This window comes from Hyperoodon ampullatus (assembly GCF_949752795.1).
Source record: "Hyperoodon ampullatus genome assembly, chromosome: 2".
Lineage (NCBI taxonomy): Eukaryota > Metazoa > Chordata > Mammalia > Artiodactyla > Ziphiidae > Hyperoodon > Hyperoodon ampullatus.
Window position 1 is genome coordinate 110,196,853 of NC_136915.1, and position 13,529 is coordinate 110,210,381.

The following is a 13,529-nucleotide window of genomic DNA, read 5'->3' on the forward strand; positions in this document are numbered from 1 at the left end:
TATTGTGGTGACCATTTTGCAATATACACAAATATCAAAAAAATTATTTGATACACCTGGAACTAACATAATGTTGTAAGTCAATTATACCTCAGTTTTAAAATTTTAATTTAAAAAAGGAGAAAATAATAATAGTTCCTACCTCATAGGATTATTGTGAGGATTAAATTAATGACCGTAAAGTGCTTAGAACAGTGCCTGGTATGAAGTAAACACTCAATAGATATCGTGTGTGTGTGTGTGTGTGTGTGTGTTTTATAAGGAGTAATATGTCTAAAATTTCTACCTCAGGTTAGAAAATAATACGATCATGAGGTGAGTCTGGAATATTCTGAATTTCAAATATCTAGAGGAGACATTTACTTCTCTGTACCTCAATTCCTGGTGTCTTAACAATTAGAAATAGGCACTTAGCCTGGTCCCAGGAAACTGGTGGGCAGGTGATTTGAGCATAGGCGAAAGTGTGGTTACCAGGAGAGGATTTTAAAAACTCTCATGATCCTGAATGCTCAGGCCCTTTTTCCAGTCTTACAGAGCAGGTTCTGGGGACTTCACTGGTGGTCCAGTGGTTAACACTCCAGGCTTCCAATGCTGGGGACACGGGTTCCATCCCTAGTTGGGGAACTAAGATCCCACATGCATGCGGCACAGCCAAAAAAAAAAAAGGAAGGACGTTCTGGTTTATACTTTTTAAATGAAGTTAGATGCAGTTAGTGTAAATATAGCTGAACAAATTAAAGCAATAATGAGAGTCTGTGGTAGTCAATAGTGCTGATTCATCAAATACATCTGCTTCTCCCTCCTTCCAGAGATGAGACGTGACTGTTCTTGCTGGCCCCCTTGTGTTTGGGTAGGGCCTTATGACTCATTCAAGCCAATGAGTTGAAAATTAAAGTGTCCTGAGTCACTGTAATTGCCAACGTGAGACCCTCTAGTGTTCTCTCCTTTTGGCAGGGCAGCTCATCAGCCTGGGTTTCTGAGTAGCTATCATGAGCAGAGCGCCACTGTCAACTTTCTAGAGATGATTATGCGGTGTGAGCAAGTAATATGTGTTTCTGTTTTAAGCTTTTGAGTTGTTTCTGCACATAGCATAGTCTGTCCTGATACAGATACTATTTAAACACATATCTAATTCTTAAAAACTAAACAGTTACCAGGGACTTCCCTGGTGACGCAGTGGATAGGACTCTGTGCTCCCAGTGCAGGGAGCCTGGGTTCAATCCCTGGTCACGGAGCTAGATCCCACATGCATGCAGCAGCTAAGAGTTCGCATGCCACAACTAAGGAGCCCACCTGCTGCAACTAAGACCTGGTGCAACCAAATAAATAAATAAATATTTTAAATAAATAAATAGTTAACAAATAGTCCTAATGAGGGTGTGGGGAAAAGAGATACTTTCACAGATTTGCTAGTGGAAGTAAAAATTGTTTCAACCTTTTGAAATGTAATTTGATAGCAGATCCTAATAAAAATGGAAGAAAGTACATTATTTTTTTACTCAGATTCCATTTTGGGGAATCTCTTTCACAGAAATTAAAGTACTACTGCAAACGGATGTTAATGTTTATCGTTGAGTTATTTGTAGTGCCTAAAAATTGAAAACAACCTAAATTCCTAAATATGGTTTAGCCATATTATGAAATATTATGCAACTGTTAAAAAGACAACTTTTGTCCTTTTTATTGACTTCATGTGATGTCCACATGTTAAATGAAAACAAAACATTAAAAAATCCACATGTTTGGCCTTGTACACCCAAGCCTAGAAAAGTAAGCTGTTTTTTCTCAAAGGAGCAGGGATCGTTAAGTGATGGGGTGGAGAGGAAATTTTCATATTTTTCTTATTACATCTTAATATTCGACTTGTTACAATTTGTACAACTTACGTAATAAAACAAACTCAAGTAAAAGTGAGAAACAATTCTAACCCTAAGAGTATTTGACAACTGAGCCTTTACACAATAAACTTAGTATTGCTGCCACCGGTTGGAGGTGGTGGAAGAGGCGGAGCTTCTGTAATATACTCTAGGCCACGCCCACTTTACCCGACCGGTCGTTTCTCACGTGTGCCCTGGAAGGCTCTGCCTCGACGCATGCGTACTCGCCTGAGTTTGCCCAGCCTTTGAGGGGCGCCCTGCACCTTTGGGTTTGACCCCGTCAGGCTACCGTCGCGGCGACCGGAACGGCACCTCAGGTTTGCTTCCGGCGTCTTTTTTTTTTTTTTTTTTTTTTTTTTTTTGCTTCCCCTTCCCTCCCTCACGCTTCTTCCCCTCCCCCTGCTCCCTTTTCCCTTTGGTTTCGTTCTTTCCTACAGAGGCCGACCCCTGAGTCGTGAGTCTGGGCTCTGGTTGGTGAGAAAGAGCCATCATAGCTGGAAGCTGGGAGGTGTGGGAAATACTGTTAGTTGAGGTATTTGGAGACCAAGGGCTTGTATGGAATGTTTTGTTTGTGGTAGGAGGTCGGGCGAGGGTGGGAAGGAGGTCTTCCCCGGTAGACTAGCGGGGGCGGGGTTGAGCTGGGTTTGCGGGTGGGTGGGACGCACCCCTAAAATGGATAGCGCGGGGGTGGGGCGGTGTGTGGGCCAAAGAAAAATGGAGGCAGTGAGAACTGGCGCTGGGGTCGCACGGCATTATGGCATCAGTTTTGCTTTAACCGTTTGATAAAAAAAGCAGTTAACGCCAATGTGAGTTGTATGTGGGAGTATTTGAATTGTCGATTTTAAGTAGCCACGTTTTATTCCCAAATTGCTTTATTTCCTTTTACTTTGGGGAAACCTCTTTGCTGCAAGCTTTTCTGTCCTTAAGTATTATACTTTTCAAAAAGGAAATTTCCACACAAAAACAAAGTAATGTAAGGGGGAAAGTAATTAAAGAGAAAACAACGAATTAGGGAGTTGTAGACCAAACCCTCCCCTCCAGGTGGGGAGTATTTGTTCAAATTAGGCAGAGCGTGCAAACAAAGATTTATCTCATTAGTCAGTTAAAGAACACAGGCCACAGAAATATCTTCCTCAATAAATTGGTTCTCTTCAGTTTCCTAAAACATTATTTTCGGTAGCTCCCTGTTGCATAATATATGTCTTCCGTGCCCTCTCAAACTTTTGCATTTTATTCAGGCCTATAGTCTATAGCCTACAGGAGATGAGAACTCTACAAAATCTCAGCTTCAGATACTGGAGAATGGGGAAAGAGAACATAGAATTAAACCTAACTACGTATATTTGAGTAACAAGTAGTGGAGTAGGAATGAGTTTTATTAGGGGACTGAAATTCTCTATTGCAGTCATAATAACTCCAAAAGTAATTCTAGTTTCCTGCTCCATGTAGAGGACAACAGTATGTCCTCCCTCCCTGGGTGCATTGGTTTGGATGCAGCAACAGCTGCAGTGGAGTCTGAAGAGATTGCAGAGCTGCAACAAGCAGTGGTTGAGGAGCTGGGTATCTCTATGGAGGAACTTCGGCAGTTCATTGATGAAGAACTGGAAAAGATGGACTGTATACAGCAGCGCAAGAAGCAACTAGCAGAGTTGGAGACGTGGGTAATACAGAAGGAATCCGAGGTGGCCCATGTTGACCAGCTGTTTGATGATGCATCCAGGTAAGAACCACATAGGAAATAGGAGGAAATCTACCTATTGGCAGACATTTTTAAAGTAGTATAATTGTTCATGACATTGTGCACTTTGTACTTTAGAAGGTACAGATATGTAGAACCTTACTCTTCCTCAAGGGTTAAGGGCCATAATCTGACCTCACAACCACCCATATAATATAATATTCATCTATCAGAGGCTAATATGCTCAACAGTAGGGGAGTCCAAGTCTTGACTCCCTTCCCCTTCCTTATACTTCACTCTACTTCAGAGCAATTGTTTTGTTTTCTTAGTAGAATCATCTAGGGAGTGCATATTATAAAAACTTGCTGTTTTATGTAACTGCGAAGCTTTAATAAGTTCCTAGAGCCCTGTTTCTACTCCTAACCCCCCAGAAGATTTGTTTCTCCTGCCCTAGTTGTCACCTAGAACATATTTTCAAATAACAAGGTAAATAATGAGGTAAGGTTGAAAGGACCGTGCTTTGGGCTTATTCTGGATTTTTGAAGAACTAGTCTGGAAACTACTATTTAAACATTTTTCTATGGGATAAGCATTTAAAATTCAAAACAGAGACACTTTGGAATATGGCCTGTTTAAATAGAGGTCAGTGTATACTGAAATATATATAAATTCTAATAGCTTTTACACTTGTTTCTGCTGGCTTTGACCTTTTCTACGTGTGTTCCAATATTAGGGCAGTGACTAATTGTGAGTCTTTGGTGAAGGACTTTTACTCCAAACTGGGACTACAGTACCGGGACAGTAGTTCTGAAGATGAAGCTTCCCGGCCTACAGAAATAATTGAGATTCCTGATGAAGACGATGATGTCCTCAGTATTGATTCAGGTAAGAGATGAGGCTATGGACAGGAAAGTCTCAGGATTAAAATTGAAACGTGGGAAGATGAGCAAATAGAAGATAAAAGAGAGGAGAAACCATTCTTACTAACTCCATATTCCTAACTGTTGGACTTGTCTGTTACAGAAAAAAAATAGAAGATTGTTAGTATTGATATCATAGATTTTCACTTCTTGCTACTTCCTGATTGAATTATTCTCCTTTCCCCATTCTATGTAACCTGTATTCTGAATTCCCTTGCTTTTCTTTATAGGTGGCATTAGCACCTATGTATATATCTCAAAACAGATTATTTGGTTTTGTCTATTCTTTAACAGTTTTTTGTTTGTTTGTTTTTAGTTTATTAATTTATTTTTGGCTGCGTTGGGTCTTCGTTGCTGCGCACGGGCTTTCTCTAGTTGCGGCGAGCGGGAGCTACTCTTTGTTGTGGTGTGCGGGCTTCTCATTGTGGTGGCTTTTCTGTGTTGCGGAGCACAGGCTCTAGGCACACGGGCTTCAGTAGTTGCGACACACGGGCTCAGTAGTTGTGTCTCGCAGGCTGTAGAGCGCAGGCTCAGTAGTTGTGGCGCACGGGCTTGGTTGCCCCATGGCACTTGGGATCTTCCTGGACCAGGGATCAAACCCTTGTCTCCTGCATTGGCAGGTGGATTCTTAACCACTGCGCCACCAGGGAAGTCCCTGGTGTGTAAGTCTTAATGTCCACATTATGTTTCATGTCTGTTGGATACTCCACCTAGGAGTGGAATTGGTAAGTCTTAGGTAAGTGTATGTTTGAGTTTTTAAGAAACCGCTATTGTGTTTTCCAAAGTGGCCTTATCATTTTACATTCCCACTAGCAAAGTGGGATTGTAGCTTTTTTTTTTTTTTGGCCACGCTGCGTGGCTTGTGGGATCTGTTCTCCAACCAGGGACTGAACCCAGGCCACAGCAGTGAAAGCCGGAATCCTAACCATTAGGCCACTAGGGGACTCCCTCACACTGTGATTGTAGTTTGCATGTTCCTAAAGACATGGAGCATCTTTTCACATACTTATTTGCCATTTATATATGTTCTTTGAGGAAATATCTATTCAAATCGTTTTGCCTTTTAAAAAAAATTGGGTTGTCTTTTTATTATTGACTTTTCTAAGTCAATATATATAAGTCTTCTGACTTATTATACTTTAGGTACAATTCATTTATCAGATCTATTTTACAAACATTTCCCCAGATGTGGTCTTTTCACTTTCTTAATGGTGTCTTTTGAAGAATAAAAATTCTTAACGTAAGAGCTTAGGGTAGTTGGTTGGTTTGTTTTGCTTATGGCTATCCAGTTGTTCCACCACCATTGGTTGAAAAGACTCTTCTTTTGGTATCCTTGTCAAAAATCAGCTGGCTATATGTTGTATTTGAGGGTCACATTGAACTAAATGTTTATTTTTATACCAGCACCACACTGTCTTAATTACTGTAGCTTTACAGTAAGTATTAAAATCACTTAGTGAAAGTCCTCCAAATTCATTTGTATTTCATATATAATCCAAATAAATTTTAGCATCAGCTTATCAGTTTCCTAGAAGTTCTTTGTGGCTCCCTTAGGATTTTCTATACATTAGACCATGCTGTCTGCAAATAGTCATTTTACTTCTTCCTTTCTAATCTAGATGTCTTGTGTTTTTCCCTTGCCTTATTATGCTTGCTAGAACCTCCAGTATGATGTTGAAAAAAGAGCAGACATCCTTTTCTTGTTCCTGATTTTATCAGGGGAGCATTTTATGTTTAGTCATTAATTATGATGTGAGCTGTAGGTATCCTTTATCAGGTTGAGAGAAGTCGCTTCTATTCCTAGTTTGCTGAGAGTTTTTAAAATAGCTGGATTCGATTTCAGATTTTGTCAGCTACTTTTTCTCTGTTGTCCTCAGGTGATCATAATGGCTTTTGTCCTTTATCCTATTAATAGGATATATTACAATAATTATTTGTTATATGTTAAACCAATCTTTTGTTCCTGGAATAACTCTCCCATCCCCACCTCCCACTTCGTCTTAGTGCATAATCCTTTTTATATGTTGCTGTATTGGATTTGCAAATGTTTAAAAAATTTTTGCACATATGTTTGAGGGCTATTGGTTTGTAGTTTTATTGTGATGTCTTTGCCTTTGATAGCAGGGTAATATGGGCCTTATAAGATGAGTTGGGACGTGTTCCTTCCTCTGAGTTGTATGGAATGGTATTATTTCTTCCTTAAATGTTTGATAAATTAAGCAATGAGACCATCTTGGCCTGGACTTTTCTTCGTGGAAAGACTTTTTTAAGGAAGCTTTTTAGTTTGGAATCATTTTAGATTTATGGAAAAATTGCAAAGGTAATAGAGAGTTCCTGCATACCTTTCACCAGTTTCTTCTAATGTTAATGTTACCATGGTATATATTGGTCAAAACTAAGAAACAAACATTGGTACATTACTTTTATCTAAACTCCAGACTTTATTCAATTTCTGGACTTTTTTCTGTTCCAGGATCCAATCCAGGATATCACATTGAATTTATCATGGGAAGATAAATCACCAATCCATTTTCTTTACCTGATATATCTATTTTAATATAATCACTAATCCATTTTCTTTACCTGAAATATCTATTTAGATTTTCTATTTCTTCTCAAGTTGATTTTGTTCATTTGTGTCTTTCTAGAAATTTGTTCACTATATCAGAGTTGTCTAAATTATTGCCATAAAGTTGTTCATAGTATTCCCTTATGATCCTTTTTAATTTCTATAGGTTCTGTAGTGATGTCCCTTTCATTCCTGATATTGGTTATTTAGATCTCTTTTTTTTCTTGATTAGTCTAGATGCAGGTTTATCAATTTTTGTTCTTTTACAAGGAACCAGTATTGGGGATTCATTGATTTATTTTTGCTACTGTTTCTCTGTTTTCTGTTTCATCGATTTCTACTCTGATCTCTATTTTCTTCCTTCCACTTTTTTTGGGTTTGATTTGCTCTTCTTTTTCTAGTTTCTTAAAGTCAAAGCTGAGACTTTTTTTTTTTTTTTTTTTTTTTTTTTTTTTTTTTTTTTTTTGCGGTACGCGGGCCTCTCGCTGTTGTGGCCTCTCCCGTTGCAGAGCACAGGCTCCGGACGCGCAGGCTCAGCGGCCATGGCTCACGGGCCCAGCCGCTCCACGGCATATGGGATCCTCCCGGACCGGGGCACGAACCCGTATCCCCTGCATCGGCAGGCGGACTCTCAACCACTGCGCCACCAGGGAGGCCCAAAGCTGAGACTTTTGACTTTAGACCTTTCTTCCTTTCTAATATAAACATTTAAAGCTATAAATTTCCCTCTGAGCATTGCTTTGCTGCATCTCATAAATTTTTATGTTGAATTTTCATTTTCATGTAACTCATAAATTTTAATTTCCTTCGTGATTTTTTTCTTTGACCTTGGGCTTCATTTTTAACCAGGCACTCTTGGGTCCTTTTTGCATATGCATATTTTAGCAGTCATCCAGAAATGTATAGAGAATTTATCTAAGCCTGTCTGTGACTCTCTCATTTTCAGAATCTCCTCGTTAAATTTACTGGTTTGCTGCTTACCCTAAACAAGAGCTACAACCTTAAATTAGCAAATCTGCTTGTTATGGCTAGCACCTCAGTGATAAAGCTACAGTTTTTGCCCACCAAGCTAGAGGTGGAGCAGGGATGAGAGCTGCCCCAGGCAAGAGATACATAGACTCCCACCTTTGTTACCAGAAGCTTTAGCAGTTTTTCAGGGATACTTATCAATCTATTGTTTGCCTTTCAAATTTCCAGTGTCCTAAAATGATTTTTAAAAATTTTTTGGCTGCATTGGGTCTTCGTTGCTGTGCACAGACTTTCTCTAGTTGCAGCGAGCAGGGGCTCCTCTTCATTGCGGTGCATGGGCTTCTCACTGTGGTGGCTTCTCTTGTTGCAGAGCACGGGCACTAGGCTTACAGGCTTCAGTAGTTGCAGTGCATGGGCTCAGTAGTTGTGGCTTGCGGGCTCTAGAGCTCAGGCCCAGTAGTTGTGGTGCACGGGCTTAGTTGCTCTGCCACATGTGGGATCTTCCCGGACCAGGGATCAATCCCATGCATTGGCAAGGGGATTCTTTTTTTTTTTTTCTTTAATTTATTTATTTATGGCTGTGTTGGGTCTTCATTTCTGTGTGAGGGCTTTCTCTAGTTGCGGCAAGCGGTGGCCACTCCTCATCGCGGTGCGCGGGCCTCTCACTATCGCGGCCTCTCTTGTTGCGGAGCACAGGCTCCAGACGCGCAGGCTCAGTAATGGTGGCTCATGGGGCCAGCTGCTCCGCGGCATGTGGGATCCTCCCATACCAGGGCTCGAACCCATATCCCCTGCGTTGGCAGGCAGACTCTCAACCACTGCACCACCAGGGAAGCCCCAGCAAGGGGATTCTTAACCACTGCACCACCAGGGAAGTCCTGAAATGATTGCTTTTGACAATTTTGTCCGGTTTTATACTTGTTTTCTGCATAGGGGGATTGTCCAATCTTGTCACATCACTATTAGCAGAAGTGCTGTAGTTTTGCCTATTTTTGAACTGTATAAATGGAATCTTAGACACTGTATGCGTTCTTCAAAGACATCTTCAACATCATGCTGATGTGTGATGCTTGGTTCAGTTGCTACTGCAGTATGGTGTTCCATTATGTGAATATGCCACAGTTTATCTAGTCTCCGAACAGTTGACATTTCATTTGTTCTCAGTTTTTTTGCAATTGTAAATAATGCCCTAAATATTCTTGTAGATGATTCTTGATGCACGTGTGCAAGAATCTTTTTAAGATATCCTAGGGTACTGTAAGAGTGGAGTTGCTAGTTCTTAAAATATGGAATTTTCAACCTTGCTGGATAATTAGTGACCAAACAGCTTTCCAAAGCGGTTGTGCCAGTTTATATTTATACCACCAGTGGCTGAGAGTGGCCTGTGTTCCACATCCTTTTTTTTTTTTTTTTGCGGTACGTGGGCCTCTCACTGTTATGGCCTCTCCCGTTGCGGAGCACAGGCTCCGGACGCGCAGGCTCAGCAGCCATGGCTCACGGGCCCAGCCGCTCCGCGGCATGTGGGATCTTTCCGGACCGGGGCACGAACCCGCGTCCCCCGCATCAGCAGGCGGACTCTCAACTGCTGCGCCACCAGGGCAGCCCTGTTCCACATCCTTGACAACACTTAACACTCTCATTTTAAAATTTGATTTCCCTGTCTACAGATGAACTTGGGAATCTTTTCATGTGTTTGTGAGTCATCTGTAGGTTTTCTTTGTTATGTCTGTTCATGTATCTTGCTCATTTGCTCAACTGTTTTTTTTTTAATTCATAGGAAGTCTACCTATTATTCCTGTAATTATGATTACTAATCGTTGGCAGTTATAAAATGCACATATCACTCCAAACTTATGTTTTGTCTTTACTTTTTATGTTATTTGTTAATAAACAGAAGTTCTAACGTTAACATTTTCTTTTATGGTCATTGCTTTTTATATCCTTACTGCCCTGAGTCTATAAAGATCTTCTTTTACATTGCCTTTGAAAGTTTCATAGTTTTGTCTTTCACATTTATGTCTTAATTCCAAGTGGAACTTATTTTTTGTGTAATATCCAAGGTATTTTCTTTTTTTCATATTGTTCTTAAACAGTTTTCCAGCACCATTATTGAAATGCGTCCCCTCCTATTGATTTACCTATTGCCTACTCTACCATAAATTATTTCCATATATTTGTGTGGGTTTGTTTCTGGACTTTCTGTTCTGTTTCACTGGTCTTCATTTCCTCCTGTTTCAACTCTGTAGAGCCTATCACTGTGGGTTTATAATATCTTTTAACTCTAGTAACCTCAGTTTCTTGTTCATCTTCACAGATGTCTTGGTTCTTTTTCACCTGTTGTGCTTATATTTATATTTGAGAGTTAGCTTGTCATGTTCCCCACTTCCCCCCACCAATAAAAACCCCCAAACCATTGACGTTATCACAAGATCAATTTAGGAATAGTTGATAATTTCATAGTATTTGACTCTCCTATACAAAGATCATTTATGTAGTCCTTAACATTTTTCAGGAGGGTTGATTAATTTTCTCCACGGAAAGCTTGCACGTCTTTTGTCAGGTTTATTCCCAACTACCATTTTCAGTAGCCACAAAAAATATCTTTTTTAATAAAATACATTTCCAACTAGTTGCTGCTGGTATATAGACATGCAGTTGACTTTTGCATATAGATTTTTGTATCTGGCAATCTTATTAAATTTTTATTTCTGTGATTTCATTTAAGTTTTCTATGTAGACTGTCATCTGAAAATAATTGCAGTTTTTCCTCCTTTCCTATACTTACGGCAGATAAGTCTTGTTTTTCTTGTCATATTTCACCAGCTAAGACCTTTATTATAATGTTAAATGGGAGTGATGATGATGACAAGGACTTCCTTGTCTTGTGGCTTGTTTGGTGGTTTTTTTTGGTTGTTTTGTTTTTGATAGGTAAGAAGTGGATTTATTTAGAGAGAAACACACTCCACAGACAGAGTGTGGGCCATCTCAGAAGGCGAGAGCAGCCCCTGTGGCTTGTTGTAAAGGGCATGTTTTCATCTTATACTATTAAGGCTGATTGCTTGTTACAGGTTTTCGAAGATGTCATTTGTCAGGCAATAGAACTTGTCCCGTATTCTTAGTTTGCTGGGAGTTTTTATCATGAGTAGATGTTGATTTTATCGAACATACCTTATATATCTAGTAAAATTATTATGTGGATATTTTTCTTTAAATCACTAAGTTTTCCAACCTTATAGTCCTTGGATGACTCCAACTAAATATATCTTTTTTAAACATTTCTGGATTTGTTGTGCTGATATTTAGGATTTTTGCATCTTCACTTTTATAACAGAGATAGGCCTATATATATATATATATATATATATATATATATATTTTTTTTTTTTTGGTACTACCCTTCTGTGATTTTAATATTGAGATTTTGGTGGCCTTGTAGAATGGAATAGGCAGTATTTCTTCTTTTCTTGGGAAGTGTTTGCAAAATTGGAATTATGTATCCCTTGAGTGTTTGATAGAATTTGCCTGTGAAGCCATCTAGGTATCTATTTACTTTGTGCAAAGCTTTTCTATTTCTTTGAGTCAGATTTGGTAACTTGTAATTTTCTAGTAATTTATATTTTTTCTTAAGTATTCAATTTATTGGTGTAAAGTTTCTGCTTATATTTTTAGCAAAGCTGGACATTTAATTCAGACCTTTCGTACAGATGACTATACTCCCTCATGCTCCCTCTGTCCTGTTCCTCATGTCTTAACTTGGTGACTTAGAGTTCTGGAGATGACTGATGGTAATGGTTGCACAGTGACATGAATGTACTTAATACCACTGAACTGTGCACTTAAAAATGGTTAAGATGGTAAATTCTGTGTTATGTGTATTTTGCCACAATAAAAAAAATTGGGGGAAAAAAGAATCAGATTTGTAGGTCCTGATAGGGAATACTTTCCTAGTTATTTTAAGTGTGGAGATAAAAAACAACATAAAAACTGCATGAAGGGGACTTCCCTGGTGGTCCAGTGGTTAAGAATACGCCTTCCAATGCAGGGGATGCAGGTTCAATCCCTGGTTGGGGAACTAAGATCCCACATGCCGTGGGGCAGCTAAGCCTGTGCACCTCAACCAGAGAGCCCACGTGCCGCAAACTACAGAGCCCACGAGCTCTAGAGCATGCACGCTCTGGAGCCTGTGCACCACAACTAGAGAATCCCGTGTGCCGCAACGAAGAGCCCACGCACTGTAACGAAAGATCCTGCATGCCACAACAAAGATCCCGCGTGCTGCAACTAAGACCCGATGCAGCCAAAAATAAAAACAAAAAAACTGCATGTTGGGACTTCCCTGATGGCACAGTGGTTAAGAATCTGCCTGCCAATGCAGAGGACACGGGTTCGAGCCCTGGTCCAGTAAGATGCCACATGCCATGGAGCAACTAAGCCCATGCGCCACAACTCCTGAGCCTGTGCTCTAGAGCCCGCGAGCCACAACTGCTGAGCCTGTGTGCCACAGCTACTGAAGCCCGCACACCTAGAGCCCATGCTCCACAACAAGAGAAGTCATTGCAATGAGAAACCCGCGCACTGCAACAAAGAGTAGCCCCCGCTTGCCACAAATAGAGGTTGGTCAGGGAACTAAAATCCCACAAGCCATGTGATGTGGCCAAAAATAAAAAAATAAATTATGTGAAATGTGAAGCCTAGTATTTTCCAGAATGTATAAAGAACTCTTACAACTCAAGAATAAAAAGACAAATGACCCAGTTAAAAATGGGCAAAAGATTTGAATAGATATTTCTTCAAAGAAGATGTGAAAATGACCAATAAGTATATGAAAAGATGTTCAACATCATTAGTTGTTAAGGAAATGCAAGTCAAAACTACTTTATACTTATTAGGATAGCTGTAGTTAAAAAGATAGACAGTAATAAGTGTTGACAAGGATGTGGAGAAATTGGAACCCTCTAAATTGCTGGTGGGAATGTAAAATGGTACAGCCAGTTTGGACAAATCTTTCAGTTCCTCAAAAGGTTAAACCTTATGGCCTAGCAATTCCACTCCTAGCCATATACCCAAGAGAAATGAGAACATATGCCCACATAAAAACTGATACTCAAATGTGCCTATCAACATTATTCCTAACAGCCAAAAAGCAGAAACAACCCAAATGTCCATCAACTGATGAATGGATAAATAAAATATGTCATAGCCATACAATGGAATATTATTCAATCATATAAAGGAATGAAGTTCTGATAAATGTTGCAACATAGATGAATCTGATATGATACACCACATATAATATGACTCCGTTTATATGAAATATCCAGAATAGGCAAATCCATAGAGACACAAAGTAGATTAATGGTTGCTGGGGGTTGTGGGAAGGGTGGAATGGAGAGTGAGTGCTAATGGGTATTTTCATCACTCCGAAAAGAAACCCCATACTCATTAGTAGGGTTTCTTTTCAGGGTGATGAAAATGTTCTAGAATTAGATAGTGGTAGTGGTTGTACAACCTTGTG

General features: G+C 39.7%; 1 protein-coding gene across 4 annotated transcripts in view; it reads left to right on the plus strand.

Moving 5' to 3' along the window:
- Positions 1 to 3,337: 3,337 nt before the first annotated feature.
- SETDB1 (SET domain bifurcated histone lysine methyltransferase 1) overlaps positions 3,338 to 13,529 on the plus strand; it is a gene marked incomplete at its 5' end in the record, with an annotated part of 28,326 nt that continues 18,134 nt past the window's right edge. For all 4 annotated transcript variants that reach the window (XM_079697293.1, XM_079697295.1, XM_079697294.1 and 1 more), the window contains 2 exons: positions 3,338 to 3,597; positions 4,290 to 4,441. In XM_079697293.1, coding sequence (XP_079553419.1) covers positions 3,338 to 3,597; positions 4,290 to 4,441 — 412 coding nt within the window. The remainder of the gene's footprint in view (positions 3,598 to 4,289; positions 4,442 to 13,529) is intronic.